The sequence below is a fragment of the Bubalus bubalis genome, chromosome 3 (assembly GCF_019923935.1).
Source record: "Bubalus bubalis isolate 160015118507 breed Murrah chromosome 3, NDDB_SH_1, whole genome shotgun sequence".
NCBI classification, from domain to species: Eukaryota; Metazoa; Chordata; class Mammalia; order Artiodactyla; family Bovidae; genus Bubalus; species Bubalus bubalis.
This window is the reverse complement of record NC_059159.1, coordinates 160,602,159-160,619,302: the sequence shown is the minus strand read 5'-3', so window position 1 is coordinate 160,619,302 and position 17,144 is coordinate 160,602,159. Positions and strand designations below refer to the sequence as shown.

Genomic DNA, 17,144 nt, shown 5'->3' with positions numbered 1-17,144 from the left:
AAAAATGTGGATATAGAATCTTGCCATATCCCACTCCCCATATGCCCCACCCTACTCTCTGCCCTGCAGGAGGATGCTCTGAGCAGTCAGCTATGTATACTCAGCCTTTCTCCTTTGCACACACGTGCACGTATCTACACACACAAAAGTGCTTCCTCAAGCGTTCATATTGTAAGCCCTGCTCTGTCCTCTTTCTGTTAGCAGTCTGTCCTTGGAGGTTGTGTCATGTTAATGTAGATGGTATCCCTCGTCCCTTTAATTGCCCCAAGCACCCTTAGAGTGGCCATGCCCTGCAGACTCCTGTGGGTGTCCACATGGCAGTTCACACGTGTCTTGTTGGTTTCTCTAAGGGGAAAGAGCCCTGCCCAGGCGGAACTCTCCTATCTGAATAAAGCGAAGTGGCTGGAAATGTATGGGGTAGACATGCACGTTGTCAGGGTAAGAACTGTGCCATTTAAGTAACTGGGGTTCCCCGTGATGGGAAAAATGTGTAAACAATGCAAACAAAGTAACGCGGTGAAGAACTGTTTTGCATTCTGCTCTGTGACCACCTATTAGAACCTTCTACCGACTGTGCCTTCGTTTGTTTGTAGGGAAGAGATGGCTGTGAATATTCTCTTGGACTGACCCCGACAGGCATATTAATCTTTGAAGGAGCTAACAAAATAGGCTTATTCTTTTGGTAATTTAGTTTTGTCCTATATTAAAAATGTCTTTTTCCTCTTTTGTGGTGGAATTCTATGTGAGGGATGATGATCGAGGGATACTGGCAACACCCAGATTCGTTTTAAAAACACACAGACCCTTGCGTGTGTGGGTGTCTGATAATGGAAGTGGCGCTTCTGAATAATCACACTTACCTGAATGAATGATTTCTTAAGCAAATCAAAGCGTAACCGGTAGAGAGGAAAGGGCTATGTAATGTGTAGATGGTTGCTCCTGCAGACTGCGCTTTTAAAATGCTTTCTCTCTGGCCAGGCCGAAAATTACCAAAATGGATTTTAAAAAGAGCAAACTGACGCTGGTGGTGGTGGAGGATGACGACCAGGTAAGCCTTGCCCGTCCCTCCTCTTCGCTGGGAGTGACCCTGCATCCGTGTCACCAGCACCCGCGTAACCGGAACCCACACTTCCCCTCCGAGGGCCGTGAGCAGGAGCACACGTTCGTGTTCCGCCTGGACAGCGCCCGGACCTGCAAGCACCTGTGGAAGTGCGCCGTGGAGCATCACGCCTTCTTCCGGCTGCGGACGCCAGGAAACAGCAAGTCCAACAGGTCGGACTTCATCCGGCTGGGCTCTCGCTTCCGGTTCAGGTAGGCGCCATTTTTACAGCTCGAAGGAGGGCAGCGGAGATGCTCTGGGGAAAAGGAGCCGTGGATGTGCATTCAGGGACTTGCATTGGACCTCACGTTTCAGCTTCTTTCTTAACATTTGAGCTCTTTCAACCTGCCTATCCTGCTTGATAAAATGAGACTAATAATCACAAAATGCTTAACCACTGACATTCATCTGGAACCGTGCTGTCTAATACAGTAGACACTAGCTACAGGTGGCTATTTAATTCATGTTAAATACATTTTAAAATGTGGTTCATTAGTCTCACTAACCAGGCTTCAGGAGCCCGGTGCAAATGAAAGCGGGTGGCTGCCACACTGGGCGGTACCTTTGTAGGTAGAACACGAGCATCATTTCAGAAAGCTCTGTCAATCACCCAGCACTGGGGCTTTTCACGTACCAACTGGTGAATCCTCCCTGTGGCCTTAATAAGATGGGTCCTCAGATGATGCACATTTTGCGAATAAGGAAACTAGTGCGGGGGTGTAGATAGTCCGCCCAGGGCCACCGTCAGTCAGTGCTAGAGCTGAGCCTCAACCCCAGGCAGTCAGGGTCCTTTGTTTTATATTTTAACCACTGCTCTATGGCCTGTCACATGCCAACATCAAGGTATTTGGTGACAGGAGAAGGAAATGGCAACCCACTCCAGTGTTCTTGCCTGGAGAATCCCAGGGACAGGGGGGCCTGGTGCGCTGCCGTCTCTGGGGTCGCACGGAGTCAGATACAACTGAAGCGACTTAGCAACAGCAGCAGGAGGAATAAGAGCGGATGTCACCGTGTGTGTGAATGACCCAGACGGGCTCAGGAGTATTTGAAAAGACTCAGGAGAAAGAGAATTTATTCTGATATGTTTTTACTCATGATTCTAAGACCATGTCTGTTAAAGTGCACGAGGATTCCCTGGGTGTTTGTTAAAAATGAGGATTTAGGACCCCAGCTAAGACTTTTGTAATTAGAGTCTGTGGCTGCACACATGTGCCTGTATGAATAAAACCTGAAAATGTCCATTTTAAATACACTCCCAGGGTTGATTTCTGAGGCGTGTTTACAGATCTGGGAATTGCGGTTACAAGATCTGAAACTTCACATGGTTTCATAACCTCTTCCCACACATGGCATGTCCTTGAACTCTATTTAAAATGCCAGAGGATTTGTTCATTTCAGATTCTTTGGCTGTGCACAGAAATGGCTCTGCACTTGTGTTTAAAGAATTACTTTGTTTGAATGTGTTTTTAAATGCTGCAGAGGGGAGTGGGGGTACCAAGTCCTTTCTGAGAAATACTCAAATCATGGGTCCTGTGGAGGGTCGGAGATGTCATGACCGCAAAGCCTGGCAGAGACATTGCATGGTGTTCTGAAGTCTGCTTTGTTGAAATGAGCAGGGGACTGTAGAAGTTGCCCAGACAGGCTTCTATCCCGGAAGGACACTCCCGTGGGGCTTGGCCTAGCCCAGGTTCCCTTGTGCTCTTTAAAAAGAGGCATGAGGTGGAAGGGAGTTTGGAGATGAGGTTGCCCCTGGGAGGCAGTTAGAGCAGGTGGCAAGTGCCTTCTTCCAGGTGATAAATTGTAAACCGAGGATGGCTGGAATGAAGCAGTGATAGATCAGACAAAGACAGCATTGCCGCCTGGAAGCTGCAGCTGGGCGTCAGGGTGATTGAGAGCCTTGCTGAAAGCAGCAGTGTTTTCCTGGGCATAGCAAGGAAAGCCACGGTTTAGTTTAAGTGGTCACTGATAACAGCCTTTTAAAAGAGTTAAACGTCTACCTAATATGTTTTATGAAAGGTTATTTTTTGTGCAATTCGGTGTTCTCTTACTCAAACGTTCCAGATACTTGGACCTCCTTGGTTTGTGTGGTCAAGTGGCTGGTCCCTAAATTGTAGGTTTGTCCTTTGGTAGATATAGAATACAGCCTGGATTTGGCAATGGCGATTTTATTTCCAAACAGAAAGCTAAATTTAGCGTGTGTCTTTACCAAACGAGTTCGAGATAAGTTGAAATTTACACTGGAGCTCTTGAATATAAAAAATCACTTCCAAATACATATACTGTACCGACGTTCGATTTTGGTAGCATGCCGTGAAATGTTTGCTTTCCAGTGGGCGGACGGAATATCAAGCGACACATGGCGCCAGGTTACGAAGAACCAGCACCTTCGAGAGAAAGCCTAGTAAACGCTATCCATCCCGAAGACATTCGACGTTCAAAGGTGGTGTGATTTGCATTCTGTTTTGGAATTTTATGTCATGGTTTAGTTGGTTAAGCCCCAAGGAGTTTGGTGAAGCAGTTTTTGGAGGAACTGTTTATTGTTCTCTGTCACGATGAATCTTTCAGCAAAACCCCAGTGGGATTCTCTTGGTGGGAATCAAGCTCCTCTCACCATCCATCTGTCTTCAGTCTTTCCCACTGGGTGCATTCATCTCCCCTCCCTTTTCCATATTTCCTTTCTTGCGCCTGTTTGCTTCTTTGGGACCTGGGACCTCAGAGATGTCATAGGTGAACTTGTTTCTTGCCTGTGGAAGACAATGATGTGTCTCTGAGGGAAAAACTGTCCCTGTCTCTCCTCCATATTCCAGTTTATCTTTTTCTTTGTTTGGGTTTTTTGGTGGTGGTTTTTTCGGTTTAAATCTATTTTACTTATTTATTTTTGGCTGTGCTGAGCTTTCATTGCTGTGCTCGTGCTTTCTCTAGTTACAGCAAGTGGGGGCTACTCTGTAGTTGTGCTGGGTGGGCTTCTCGTTGCTCTTGTGAAGCAGGGCTCTGGGACACGTGGGCTTCGATAGTTGTGGCACACAGATTTAGTTGCACTGTAGCATGTGGAATCTTCCCAGACCAGGGGTCAAACCCATGTCCTCTGCATTGGCAGGCCGATTCTTAACCACTGGACCACCAGGGAAGTCCTGTCTTCCATCTTCCAGTTTCACATGGGGACATCAGTCTCGTGCTAACCAGAGTTCTGACTCTAAGAGGAGAACCAGAACTCTTATATACTGGACTCAGGGCCCACAGTTAATCCAGACATTCCCTGCCCTTGAATTGAGCCAGACCCCGGGATGTGGGCCCTACTCCTCCCTTCCCTGAGCTTGGTCCGTCATTTACTACTGTGGCCATGCACGTGTATGGGCCCTAGTACCCACTACAGGTGCAATCAGAAGATGAGCAGTCCAGGATTGTTCACAGTCCCAAAGCCTAGCTCTCCGTGCCCGTACTTGCTTGCTCCTTCATTTAGGACCTCGAGTTTAGCACTAAGATGCTTGTTCTTTTATAGCAGAACCTTTGCACTCTCCCTACCCCTCCCTTGTTCCCTGCTTGGATATCAGTGTAGTGGCCATTCCATATATTTTTCTTGTATAACTCGGGCCTCTGTGGGACCTGGCGCCTATGCTTTCCCATTCTAGAATCTTTAACCTTGCGTTCCCCGCAGTTTCCTTCTTTTGTAAACCAACGGTGCAGTAGTTTGGTGACCGGAAACTCTCTAAAGACATTCTTGGCTGCTTCTCTGGGGGGAATCCCCAGAGCCCAGGGAATGTGGCCTTACTTTCAAGAAAGGCCAGAGGTTGAGAGGGTGGGGGTGTGTCCAGGGAGGGTGGTGGATCCATGAAGGGTGATTGATTGCAGGAGCTGGGAGTGATGGGTGATGGGGTGGGGAGAGAGACGAGAGCATGCTCTGTCCCAAGAGCTGTGTTCACCTCCCTGGCGAGCACTGTGCTTATAGCCAACTGGTTCAAAGCTGCCCAGAAACACCCCGGTATAAGGAAGAACTTTCTCATGTGGCCGGCCAGAGATAGTGCTCCCTCTTTAGAGAGTGAGTCCCCAGCCCCTGGAAGTGTGCAGACCCAAAGGCTGTGGCTGCTGCAGTCGGGAGGGGCCTTGACTCCATGGTTCTGTGCTTCTCCTCCACTTCCCTTCCTGGTCTCCAATCTCTTTTCCTCCTTTATTTTCCTGACATTTTCTCCAGGCAGAGTTCTGGCCTCTTCGGGAAACATGTAACGATTTTCCGTGCTCCAGTTTTCACACAACAAAATGGAGTCTAGATACACAAGATCAATCTCTGTCTATGATCCTTCTCCAGACTCACACCCGGACTGGGTTGGAGGCGTCTGCCCTGAGCTCCCCTGCACAGGCTCATGCTTGTATTTCCGTTTGTAGTATCTCCTGATGCAGTCTCTATCTGTAAGAAGACTGTGAGCTCCTTGAGAGCAGGGACTGTCTCGTCTCTGCGTCCTAGGGCTCCTGGTCCTGAGAACTAGCTCAGCGATCATTTTCAGAGCGAATCAGAGGGTGGGGCCCAGCAAGAAGGTGATGGTATGTTTTCTCCAGAAAGGAGAAGTAACCAGGATGAAGAGTCTGCCTCCTGGGATCAGGACTGCTCTGAGATCATGGAAGTCTCTTCCCCAGTCATTGGTAAAAAGTGGTCCAAAGTGGTCAAGCTCTCTAAAATGTCTTATTTTTTCTGTTTTTCCTTTAAAGCAAGTAACCCAGTGATAGCAGCTCAGTTCTGGTAAGTGCCCGCAGAGTCTGGGGACAGCTCTGCTGTCGAATTATTGTATTTATTTGCAGTGGTGATGTTTATCCTTAATACAATTAAATCATGAAGGGAGGCCCTTGATGGTCCCCGCCCCCACCCCCTTTTTCTGCTGCCAGGCTATATGTTCCACCTGGCTTTCAACAAGTACACAATAGAACGTTCCAAGATGGTTTGTTACTTTGGAAAGCACAGCTGCTTTGCTCGAGTGGCTTTGTGCTCTGGGTATTGTTAACAGTGGTGACGAAGGTGATCGGCATGTGTGGGACAGACAGGGTGCGCTAACGGCTCTGCCGGCGGTGGTGGGAAAGAGGGGCCATGCCATGGAAACGCCGAAGCTCCCGGAGAAAAGCTGGGTTCGCTCGGTGACATGTGGGTTTTATGTCAGACCACGTGGAAGACCTTTATCAGACACCCAGTGACATTCCTGCAGGAAGAGAACTCGTCATGAGGCTGAAAGTCTCTAGCGCGGATGTCAGCGAACTTTTTCTGTCAAGTGCCAGGTAGTAAATATTTTAGATGTTGTGGGCTCTGCTGTCTGTCTCAGGACCACTCTGCTCTGTCCTTAGAGCATGAAAGCAACACAGACAGGATGTCAGTGAATGACCGGGACTGTGTTCCAATTAAATTTTACTCACAAAAGCAGGTGGGCCAGGTTTGGCCCGTGGGGTGTGGTTTGCCACCCCGTCCCCACCACACAGGTGGCCTACATCTTTCCTGTACATTGAAATCACCTGCTGAGCTGGTGACAGCCTCAGCCAGGCCGCACCCCAGGCTAATCAGTCTCTGGGGGTGGGGACCCGGCATCTGTGGTTTTAAAGCTCCCTAGGGGATCTAGGTCCCAGGTCTGTCCCACTTGGTATGTGCCTTTCTCTCCCTGAAACAATTGCTTTCTTATGTGAGTTTTGATGTTGGTGGACAGCTATTATGTTAGAGAACCCCAGACTATAATTGTTTCAGCCCCTGGGTCCGAGCTTCAGCCACTGGTGGTCCTGTTTAGGAAGTCTCTGGCCGTCCCAGGCATAGGGCTCAGGCTGCTGGAGAGGGTGGTCTTTGAGGTCGGCACAGCTCTGGGGCGCTGTGCACCCTGAGCAGTTGGCGGAGCGTGCGGAGGAGCGGGCTGGTGATGAGACGTTGGGAGGCCTCTTGCCCAGCCCCAGTGGTGCACTAACCAGCTCTGGGCATTCCTTTTTCTCATATGAAAACAAAGAGGTTGGGCTCCATCAAGTATTTTTCAAACTTCTTTAGCCTCTGGCTTTGGCCCCCTAGGGGAAACCTGCCCTGGAAGGTTTTCCAGGACAGAGAACAGACCAGTTGGCGTTATTCTGGATGCTGCTGAGCTGGGACCTGAGGGCAGGACTGGAACCTGCTGCTCATCACCCCACCCCACCCCCAGGCAGCCTCAAGACACCTCAGGGACCCCAAGGTTCTGGAGAATGTAGCTGGCCCTTGTGTTAACACAGCTGGAAAACTCAGCTTTGCATCTCTGATTGCACACGCTGCCTGCGGTGCCGTTCGTTCGGCTGGGCATCAGGTGTCTGACTCCTGTGTCTGGGTTCAGTTCCCAGCATCTCACGAAGGCCCCGAGGGGCCTGTTGAACTGCTCCACACCAGGCTTGGACCTCGAGAATAAGAGGAGAGCTCAGGGATCCCACGTGGGTTAGTTTTAGGCCCACAAGCTTGCTGTGTTTCCAGGATCCCTGTGTTGGGTAGTGTGTGTCTTGCTTTTCATTCTCAGGGGCTTATGACTTATGTTTCTTTCCTTTGCTCACTCAGGAAGTGATTGTTTGTTTTTCCCTAATAAAATTACATTTTCCTCATAGCATCTAGTAGAGATTATATATATCAGGAACTACAACAAGCTAAAAGAAAAAAAAAACAACTCCACCAAGGGAAAAAACCAACCCCAGTAAATATACCCTTTAGGAACAAATGAGCTAATAACCACTGTTCGCAGCTGTTCAATTGCTCTTCACAGCCTGTGGGATCCTGGGGTGGGGAGGAGTGCTGTGGGAGCTGGGGATACAATTGCGCTCTGAGGACCGAGGTAATGCCAGGAGTACGGCATCTTGCAGACACTTAGCCCTCCTGGGGAAGGGCAGCAGGGGGCGAATCTGGCCTAGAGCCTGGCGCTGTGCACTGCCCTCTCTGAAAACTGGAGCCAAGGACTATTTGGACCTCAAGCAAGACTCATAGCCATGATGGGTTTCCTTCTCATTGCTGGAGAAACCTTGATTTTGAACATGCCACCCTAGCAACATAGCCCGATAGCTGTGTTTGGGTTGGTTTGTGGCTTCTCTGGCCAAGCGTTGTGTTTCACACCAGCTGTCTCTGTCCATACTTCTGACCAGAGTGGTTAGACTTCAGATTCCGTCAACATAGGATCATGCATGAGGAGCCTGGAAGCTTTCCTCAGGTTCTCAGAGAGCCAGGGTGGCTTAGCAGAAAGGGGGCCTAGAGATTATGCAAAGAATGTCTCTGCCGTGGACTAGCCAGCAAGTGTTATAACTCCTCTGTTAGACAACCATTCCTTTATCTATAAAATGAGGTGGTAACACGTATGCACCTCATAGCCTTGCTGTGTGGATTAAATGACAAGATGTGAAGTTCCCAGGACAGAACGTTATATGGAACGAACCTTCCAGAGTGGTGGCCATGTCATGGCTGCCTTGTTGAGAGAAGTGGGGACCGTGGTGGTGGATGCTCAGAAGGGACCCGCGCCTCTTCTGTCAACTGGAGAAAGCCCTGGGCGTCACTGGAGCTGCCTGATACCATGGGCCACCCAGCGATGCCAGGGCAACCTGAAACGGGCGCTAAAGTTACTTGGTTTGCCCAACTGTGAAAGGACCTCTTTTTTACCTCCAAAATGTAACATCACAACTGGGATTCTGGGATCTTACCTAGATATTTTTATTTGTGAGCTTTTTTAAAATTTGTAAGCTTTAAGTGACTAATGAGAGCTGCTATTTAGTTTCCCCAATTATGTACTCAGTTAAACTGCTGGTAACCAAAAAGAAATAGGATTTGTAAAAGTTGCTAACAGAGTAGCCAGCATCCTAAATTAGTTTATAGCTGTTAAATAAATCAGTAATCAATCTGCTTTATAGGCTATTACAATTTTTCTTTTTCTTTTTTTAGCTCTAAAACAAATCCTGAAGTCCATAATTACCAGGTGAGCTATTGCTTTTAAAGGTTTTCATGTCATATTTCTTAAAGTGTCTAAATTCTCCACACTGAGCAGTCATTATGCTTGTAACCAGGTTTTGAAGAAATAACAGCAATACGTGTTTTTTTGTTTTTTTTTTTTTAGAAAACAGTAAGAAGAGAACCTTCTCTACAACCCCTCCTTCTTCTTGGTTTTCTGAGCTGCCTGTTTTTCTTTACCTTGTCCACTGGCAAGAAACAGGGACATACGTCCAAACTTCCTGGGTGGTCAGACACAGCCTCTCAGGGGTCCTCTCGGGAGGCAGTTGTTGTCCAGGTGTTCTAGGCCCAGGGAACATGAGTCCCTGGAGATGTGCCTCCAGGAAAGGATGTGGTCATACATTTGGGAAATGCTTCGTCCTTCATTCTCTTCTTGGATCTTCCAGTGCCCTTTGGGGTGTCAAAAGTACCAAGAAGTCCTTCAAGGAAGACACATGTTTGTTTGTTTTTAAAATCTAGGGTTTCCCCAAATCATTTGACTATTGGACAGCACCCCCCCCCCACAATCCCCATAAAAACAGCTAGTCTTCTCCATGACTTTCTATTGGTGGTGGGTCCATTACCATTCGTGGAGTGGTAGTTTCTAGAACCTGCTTTATAAGCACCGTGCTAGGCCTGTTACCTGCAGAAGGAGCAAAGGTGGGTTTCCATGGCTGCTGGCCCAAACCCCGTGCCTGCCCGTCAGCCACAGCCCATAGGTAGCTCTCACTGGTTGTTCACAGCCTTCCGCAACCTGGGTCCAACTTAACTTTAGTATGTATTGTCTCTGCTCCTTAGGATACAGCATGGGTTCAGGTCTTAGAGAATCACATCATCTTTGCCCCATAATTTTTTCCCACTATTCCTTCACCTGCACTCATCTGCTGGGAAACCATCACCTTCAAAGAGCCTTCTCTGAGCCCCTCATTGGAAATCATGCAGCCCTGCTGCACGTTCAAACCATCTGGCAAGCTTTAAAAAACTAACTGGTGCTTGGGGCTCACCCTGGACTGGTTGAATCTGAAACTCTAGGGTGGGCAGGATCTGGTATTGGCAAGCATCAGGGCCTTGAAGGTGGTTCTCATGAGTGACCAGGCAAGGACCCTGAGCTGATGGTGTGTTCCTGGCTTCTTTGGTTGTCTTGGACCGAGAGGCAGCACCCATGTCTGATGACCCCCTAATGTGGGGCCAGTTTTCTTGTCCTGGGCAGGTGTGAATGTCCAAGGGACACTCCTCTCCTGGGTTTCTGTGTCCTGTCACCAGTCTGGTTTTGAATGTCACAAGTAATTAAATACTCCATGATGAGTTCACTTTGCAGCCTTATTTTAATCAGTCTCTTTCTGGATACTGTAGATTAATTAATTCCTTAGATGGGACTGAGATCCCAGTCCAGTGTACATTAACTTTATGAGACCGCCAAGTGATGTTTCAGAATTTTATGATACTGTCTTCTGTACGTGAAATCTTTATTCCTTGTGTGCAGAACCTGGATGTGACTTCCGAGTTGTTGTGAATAAGTGTAAAAAGTGCTTTGTATCTGGTAGTGCAAAGGCCAGGTTTGCCACTCTCCTTGACTTCTTTGGGTTCTTGGTTCTTCTTGGTTACAGATATTTTTTTTTTTGAGGGACTTTCAGGTGTGAGTGGCTAGAATGTTGTCAATGGGTCACTAGTGCATGAAGTAGAGAAAAAGATAAAAATAAGCAAAGCAAAGCATTCCCGACTTAGTACTGCCTCTGCCCTGGCGGCCTCACAGGTGTGCCCTTTCTCTGCATTCTCTGCCCCGAGTGAGCGTCAAGGCAGTTGTTTATTGAGATCAAATCCACGAAAACCGTTACCCGGATGGTATTCATCTCTTAACATCTTTGGCAACCACTGGCCCTTTCCCCTTGCCAGCCTTACAGGTGCTGTGTTGGGAATAAATTGAGTCGGCAGAGAACACCCTGAGAAGTGGCCTGATAAGCATCTGAGTGCTGAGAAGGGCTTCCAGGAAGACAGTGCTGTAGCATTGTTGTTACTCTGAACTCAGCAAGCCGAGCCAAATGCGGACTATGGATTACTGTGCTCTCAATGAGAGGGCTCTTGGCATTTGGGGAGGGACAGTTCTTCACTGCTTGGGACTGTCCTTAGACTTCCAGGAGGTTGAGCTTCCCTCTTCTCTGCCAATGAGTTACAGGTAACCCTCCAGTCGTTATGATAAGCAAAACTGCACATACCTCCTTACAGTTGTCCCCAGGGGGGCATAATTGCCCTGGTTAAGAACCATGTGGATTAACTTTAAAAAATGCTCCTCGACAGCTTTCAGTTCATTTCAGTCGCTCAGTTGTGTCCGACTCTTTGTGACCCCATGTACTGCAGCACGCCAGGCTTCCCTGTCCATTACCAACTCCCGGAGTTTACTCAAACTCATGTCTGTTGAGTCGGTGATGCCATCAAACCATCTCATCCTCTGTCGTCCCCTTCTCCTCTCGCCTTCAATCTTTCCCAGCATCAGGGTCTTTTCCAATGAGTCAGGTCTTCGCATCAGGTGGACAGCTTTAGAGGGTATATAATTTTCTGAAGGAGAACAAGGAAGGTTCTGGAATATCCTTCTTCCAGGGCTTTATGGATAGGGTGACCACCTCTCTCCAGTGCATCTGACTTGGTTGTGTTTGAAGACGAGGTGTTAGAAGATCTATTTCTAGTCTAGCTTAGTCTCTTGTTGCAGAGCCTCATTTGGAGCCTAGCTGTGTGATTGAAACGCCTGAAACTGCCCAGCTCTGGGCGAGTCATCTATCACTTCTCTGGTCTTCTGCAGCCCCTAAAAGAGAGACATGTGCAGAGATGATTTCCAGGAGATTCTAAAGCCCTGGTCAGCTTTCAGACTCTGCTACTGAGATTTTCCTCCAGATTCCACTTTCCCGTAGGATGTCCTTTGGTGGCTGCGGTCTTGCTGACCGACATCTTTGAAGTAGAGAGGCCACTGAGTACACAGTAGGCCAGGAGGGCATCTCAGGTCCAGAGACCCTGAATGAACAGAATGGCTGAGAATTTTCCGTAGTAGAAAATGGACTCCTTCTTATTAACAGAAACATCAGGGAGGGAGAAGGAGGAGAAATGATGAAAAGAATAATAGTGGCTAGACTGTAGTGACTTCAATGTCAGGAAAGCCTCATCTGCCCCATAGAAAGTTGAGGCTTGCGAAGCCCCAGGACTTCTGGCAGTGTCTATGGCTGCTGCCCCCTGCAGGCCAGAAGTGGAACTGCAGGCAGCCTGCCACCCACCCAAGCCTGCCTTGTCTTGACCCCTGGCCATTTTTGTGAGTCACCCGTCTGGGTCCATTTTTTTTTTTTTTTCCCCTCCATGTTAAAATGGGCAAACTACGTCTCTCTCTCTCTCTGTTTTATCAGGATCTAGATGGTTTGTGGTTTTGTTTGTTTCTGGGGGATGTTTACTTTTGGATCACCTGATGGAAAAGTATTTAAACGAGAGAAAGAGTTCGCGCACAGTCCTGCTCCCTTGGCGTCATCCCCTGTCCAGTCCTGTTTGCAGTGTGACTGTTTACACACAGTTGTCGTCCTTTTCAGCAATGGCAGAAATTGTTTCTAAAGAATAAATTACCCCCATTCTCCCCGTTTCTCTGGCCCCTTCCTTCGGCTCCCTCGGGAGAGATGAATGCTGCCTGGCCCCGGGTGCTCTGGGGCACCCTTTCAAGGCAGATGCTTTCCACCTTTCTTCTTAGAGGGCAGCCCCCCAACCTTTGTCATGGGGGAAACTTGATATCCTGGGAAACTTCCACTCCCCTAGCCAGGCACCAATGAGAGCCTCTCCATCCATAGCCAGTGAAGACCGTTGAAACCAAGGGCATCGAGTAATCCAGTTTGGTATTTTATTTCTAGCCTCAGTATCATCCCAATCTCCACCCCGGCCAACCTCGGTGGCACCCCCACTCTCCCAACGTAAGGTAAGTACCTGAGCTCCCAGAGCTGTCCTTTTCTACTTCTACTGTCCTTTTCCAAGCTCTCCTTTCCTACTCTGTGGTGAATTGAAATTCTGCATCAGAAACCACTGTTAAAAGAGTTGTCTTGTCCTGGAAGAGATGAGTAATTTGCAAAGCAAAAGAAGCCAGGAATGGATCTAGATTTACTAAATGTATGCTTGATGAAATAAAATGAACTGGGAGGGGATTTTTTTGGTTTTGTTTTATTTTAGTCAGTCTAACCTCAGGTGTTTGGGATTTGGTTTTCTGTTTGAAATGTTGCTTAGAGTTTAAGTAACATTTTTCTGTCCTGAGAATTCAGGACAGATTAAAGCTCAGGGATTTTTGTTGTGGCACTTTTTTGAAAGGATTTTTTTTTTCCCACCAAGGATGGAGTAGAGGGTTGCTTTCTGTGATGGTGAATTTTTTTTCTAAACCTTGGGGTCAGTAAATTTTTCTGTAAAGGTCCAGATGGTCAGTATTTTCAGCTTTGTGATCTCTATCACAACTGCTCAACCCTGCTATTGTATTGAATAGCTTGAAAGCAGCCGCAAAGGATACAGAAGTGAATGGGCCTGTCTGTGTTCCTGGAAAGCTTATTTATGAAAACAGACAGTGGGGTTTAGGCTGAGGGCCGTGTTTGCCCACCTGTGTCCTAACCCACCGTGGTCCTTCCCAGGTAAACTGGCATCTGCTTTGTTGTATTTATGATTAAGCTTGGGATTTTTTTTTTAATGCCAGCTTCATAAAAGCAAACATTCCTTTTAAGATTTGAATTTCAGATCAGTCTTAATGGGTGTTTATGTGTGAAGCTCTTTCAGAAACATAGTTGGCGAATTCAGTTTGTATAAAGTTATTTCTTAGTGAGATTGCGAGCCTGGCTCCTTGAGAGAGTATGGTGAACGGAGTGATGGGAATACATCTGTTCAGAACAAGGCCAAGGAGAGCAGTTAGTTCTTGATCTTTCTTACCCCGTCTGTTGCGGATGCTGTAGGACGACAGTGCGGTTTGATCATAAGCACTTGATGTCCATGGAACATTGAAAAGCAAGTTAGACTAGTGAACTAATACCTCTAAAAGTTTCTGTATTGCAGAGACCATTTCTTTTCCAAACATGAGGCATGGAAGAGATTCATATAAATGCTTTTTAATTTAACCTCATGCCTATAAAACGTAACACTGATTTTCGCCTATTTTACCACGTTGGTTTCCTTGCGAGGCAGTCTTCGCTGGGAATGCCAGGAAGGCTGGGCCAGTGCAGCTCACAGGTGGCCCTGATGCCCAGCAGCATCTGTGCCACCTGGGAGCTTGACCATGTGGAGTCCCAGCCCCACCCCAGGCCTCCAGCATCAGAATCTCTGGGGGTGGGACCCAGCATATGGTATTTTATCAGACTCTCCATGAAAAGAGAATGGTATTTGGTCCAGCACTTTTAGAAGAGGCTGAATAAGGCATTCACAGTGTATGTTCCCATGGCAACAGCTCTGAGAATTCCCATAGGAAAGGAACCTTTTTCACCATCACCTAGCTTTTCCCAGACTGACTGGATCCTTAGACACCCTTGGAGGGATGATGGCCCAGCCACAGGCAGCGCTGTTCTCAGCTTGGAAGTTGATAGAGGACCAGACCATCTGAACTTAAAAAAACACTTGAAAGTAGAGAATCTGTGCGTTTCTTCTGAAAGCCATCTGCATTCATGTAGTTCATGGTTACCCCTGCCCGTTTCCTTTGCGCTTATGTTGCTTCGCTCAATTCTCTGATTGTCTTCCATACCCCCCCCCCCCCACTAACTGCTCCCTCTGCAAACAAAACAGGCCATCCTTTCAGGATGACAGGCCACATTGGAAAGCGTCGGCCAGTGGAGATGACAGCCATTTCGATTATGTCCACGACCAGAACCAGAAGAACTTAGGAGGAAAGCAAAGTGTGATGTATCGAGATAAAGTCATGACTGCACTTTGAGAGACTGAAGCGTCTTACTCCCATTCACCATCGTAGTTTCATTCCATCCCATGGAAAGTGCCTTGGCATCACATGGACGTGGTTATAGCAATGTCTCCGAGGAATAGTTCTGAATGGTGTTTTCAATGTCCGTGTAAATATTTGCACGTAACCACGATAGGTAGTCATAACTCACTGTGGACTGCATTCTCAATAAAATGAAGGTAGTTAAAGGCTCAGGAATCGTTTTGATATTCTGATTTTAAAATTGGAGTATAAGTCTGTGTTTATTGTATTGCCGTGTACCTTATGTTTCTTTGTTATTTAATGAATGGGACCAAATAAACCCAGGAAAACTTGGGAAGATTGCTCTGTAGAGAGAGTATCATGTAGTACCGCGGTGGGGATTGGGGTCACTGGGGCCCAGCTGCTGTCATTGTGTGATCTTGGACAAACCACTTTCCCTCTGTTGGCCTCGTTTTCCCTACCTGAAAAGAGCAGGTTGGACTAAATGAGCACAAGTTCTTCTCTAGCTCTAAAATTCTGTGATTTATCAACATTTAATATGTTTAGGCTGAGCACATAACATTCAGACTTCCTCTAACAGAGGATTACCTCTTTCAGAAGCTAAATAAAGTATGTAACATGTTAGAGGTTATATAAACACAGGGAGATGTTGAATTTCCTATCTTAAAGCAGTTTAGCCACTTTGAATTTTAGCAGTTTTGTTAATCATAAATCGCATAGCATTTGTCTTTATAGAAGTTACTGCTCAAGTACAAGATTAATTTTTTAATGTCTTAATGATTGGTGCTGCTAACTTGCATGATTTCAGAAGACATAATTATGAACACACACTGTCAGACTATGCAGAGTTTGAGGGTTGGTTTTTATCCTAGACTTCCTTATTTTAAGAAGCAACCTACAGGGACTTCCCTGGCAGTCCAGCAGTTAAGACGCCACGCTTCCATTGCAGGGGGCATGGGTTCGATCCCTGGTTGAGAAACTAAGATCTTGCATTGCCTCATGGCATGGCCAAAAGCTAAAATAAATAAACTTAAAAAAATATATATATATATGTATATAAGGCAACGTGCATCTGAGACCCATTGATGGCTCAAATTAAAGCATATAAAATTTTAGTGACGTTGTGCCAAAGCATCTGGGCAAGAGGACAGGAGGGTGTCGCTACAGTCTTTTTGTAGAACCAGAAATCAGTTATGTTGTCTTTTAGAATAAAACTTGTCCCAAAATATTTATTTCCCCCCATTCCAAGCTCCCAAGTAGGACATTTTTCTCCCTCTTGATAGATAGGCTCGGGATACTTTCCTTAGTATTTTTGTGAAATCAATTCTTGTGCCATTTGCATATATGTAATGGTAATTTGGCCCTCTTAAGCCTTTAAAAAAAAAAAACAAACAAACCATGTGCTGCCATGCTTTGAGATAGTTTATAGCCGAAATCTGACCTTTTTTGGAGGGGTTACCACGAAAGTCTATCCAGAAGGAGAGAATCAAATGCACGCGCAGCCTGGTCAAGTCCATCATCTGTAAACTTTCCCTGAGGCCCTTGTTTACGTGTGTTTCCTTTAGCAGACATTTTGATCCTCAGTGTTTGTGCTGCATACAAGTAATTGTGTTCTGAATCTTTTTATTTTATTGATACAGTTTTCCAATTGTGTTTCCGAGCAATAAAGACTATTCTTGCTTCTTTTTTTTTTTTTTGGTCACCATCTTCATTTGACACTGCACAGAGGTATCGTTTGTGGATGAGGTAGGTGATGGGACTTTGGAAGTCTGACGTGAACATTCAGTTAGGTGGTGTGGAGCAAGCTCATCCTAGAACGAGACTGCTCTTAGGAAGAGTGGCACGACTTGTAGGCACAGTAGCCGAGGTGTTTCTTCCTCCAGGGCAGCTCGGGTGAGGGCTTCTATGACCTGGTCCTAGATGGCAGGGGGTTTCCACTGTAACAGTCCTACAGTGAGGGTGGGTGTTTGCCTTGGCAGCTGCTCATCCTGGCAGAGACCTCCACACTTGTGTCTGTGACCTCCTGGAGATTGTGTATGCTTATCTGATAATCTCTAATAAATACCTTTCTGCCTAAAGTAACTTGAGTGGATTCAGTTGTTTGCAACCAAGAGGTCTAACCAGTATACATACACGACCTCCTAATTGTTAAAGGAAGTGTGCGCTTTTTATCCTTCAACTTC

General features: G+C 46.9%; 1 protein-coding gene across 12 annotated transcripts in view; it reads left to right on the top strand.

Annotated features, from left to right (window-relative positions):
* The window catches only part of EPB41L4B (erythrocyte membrane protein band 4.1 like 4B), a 141,889-nt gene that overhangs the window by 60,295 nt on the left and 64,450 nt on the right, over window positions 1–17,144 (top strand). For 11 of the 12 annotated variants that reach the window (XM_044940401.2, XM_025282195.3, XM_025282196.3 and 8 more), the window contains 8 exons: window positions 351–438; window positions 594–682; window positions 979–1,048; window positions 1,142–1,311; window positions 3,430–3,539; window positions 5,801–5,831; window positions 8,994–9,027; window positions 12,914–12,978. In XM_044940401.2, the coding sequence (XP_044796336.2) occupies window positions 351–438; window positions 594–682; window positions 979–1,048; window positions 1,142–1,311; window positions 3,430–3,539; window positions 5,801–5,831; window positions 8,994–9,027; window positions 12,914–12,978 (657 nt within the window). Of the gene's footprint in view, window positions 1–350; window positions 439–593; window positions 683–978; window positions 1,049–1,141; window positions 1,312–3,429; window positions 3,540–5,800; window positions 5,832–8,993; window positions 9,028–12,913; window positions 12,979–14,807; window positions 17,044–17,144 lie in introns of those variants that run through there. The other variant, XM_025282200.3, reaches the window with a different exon arrangement.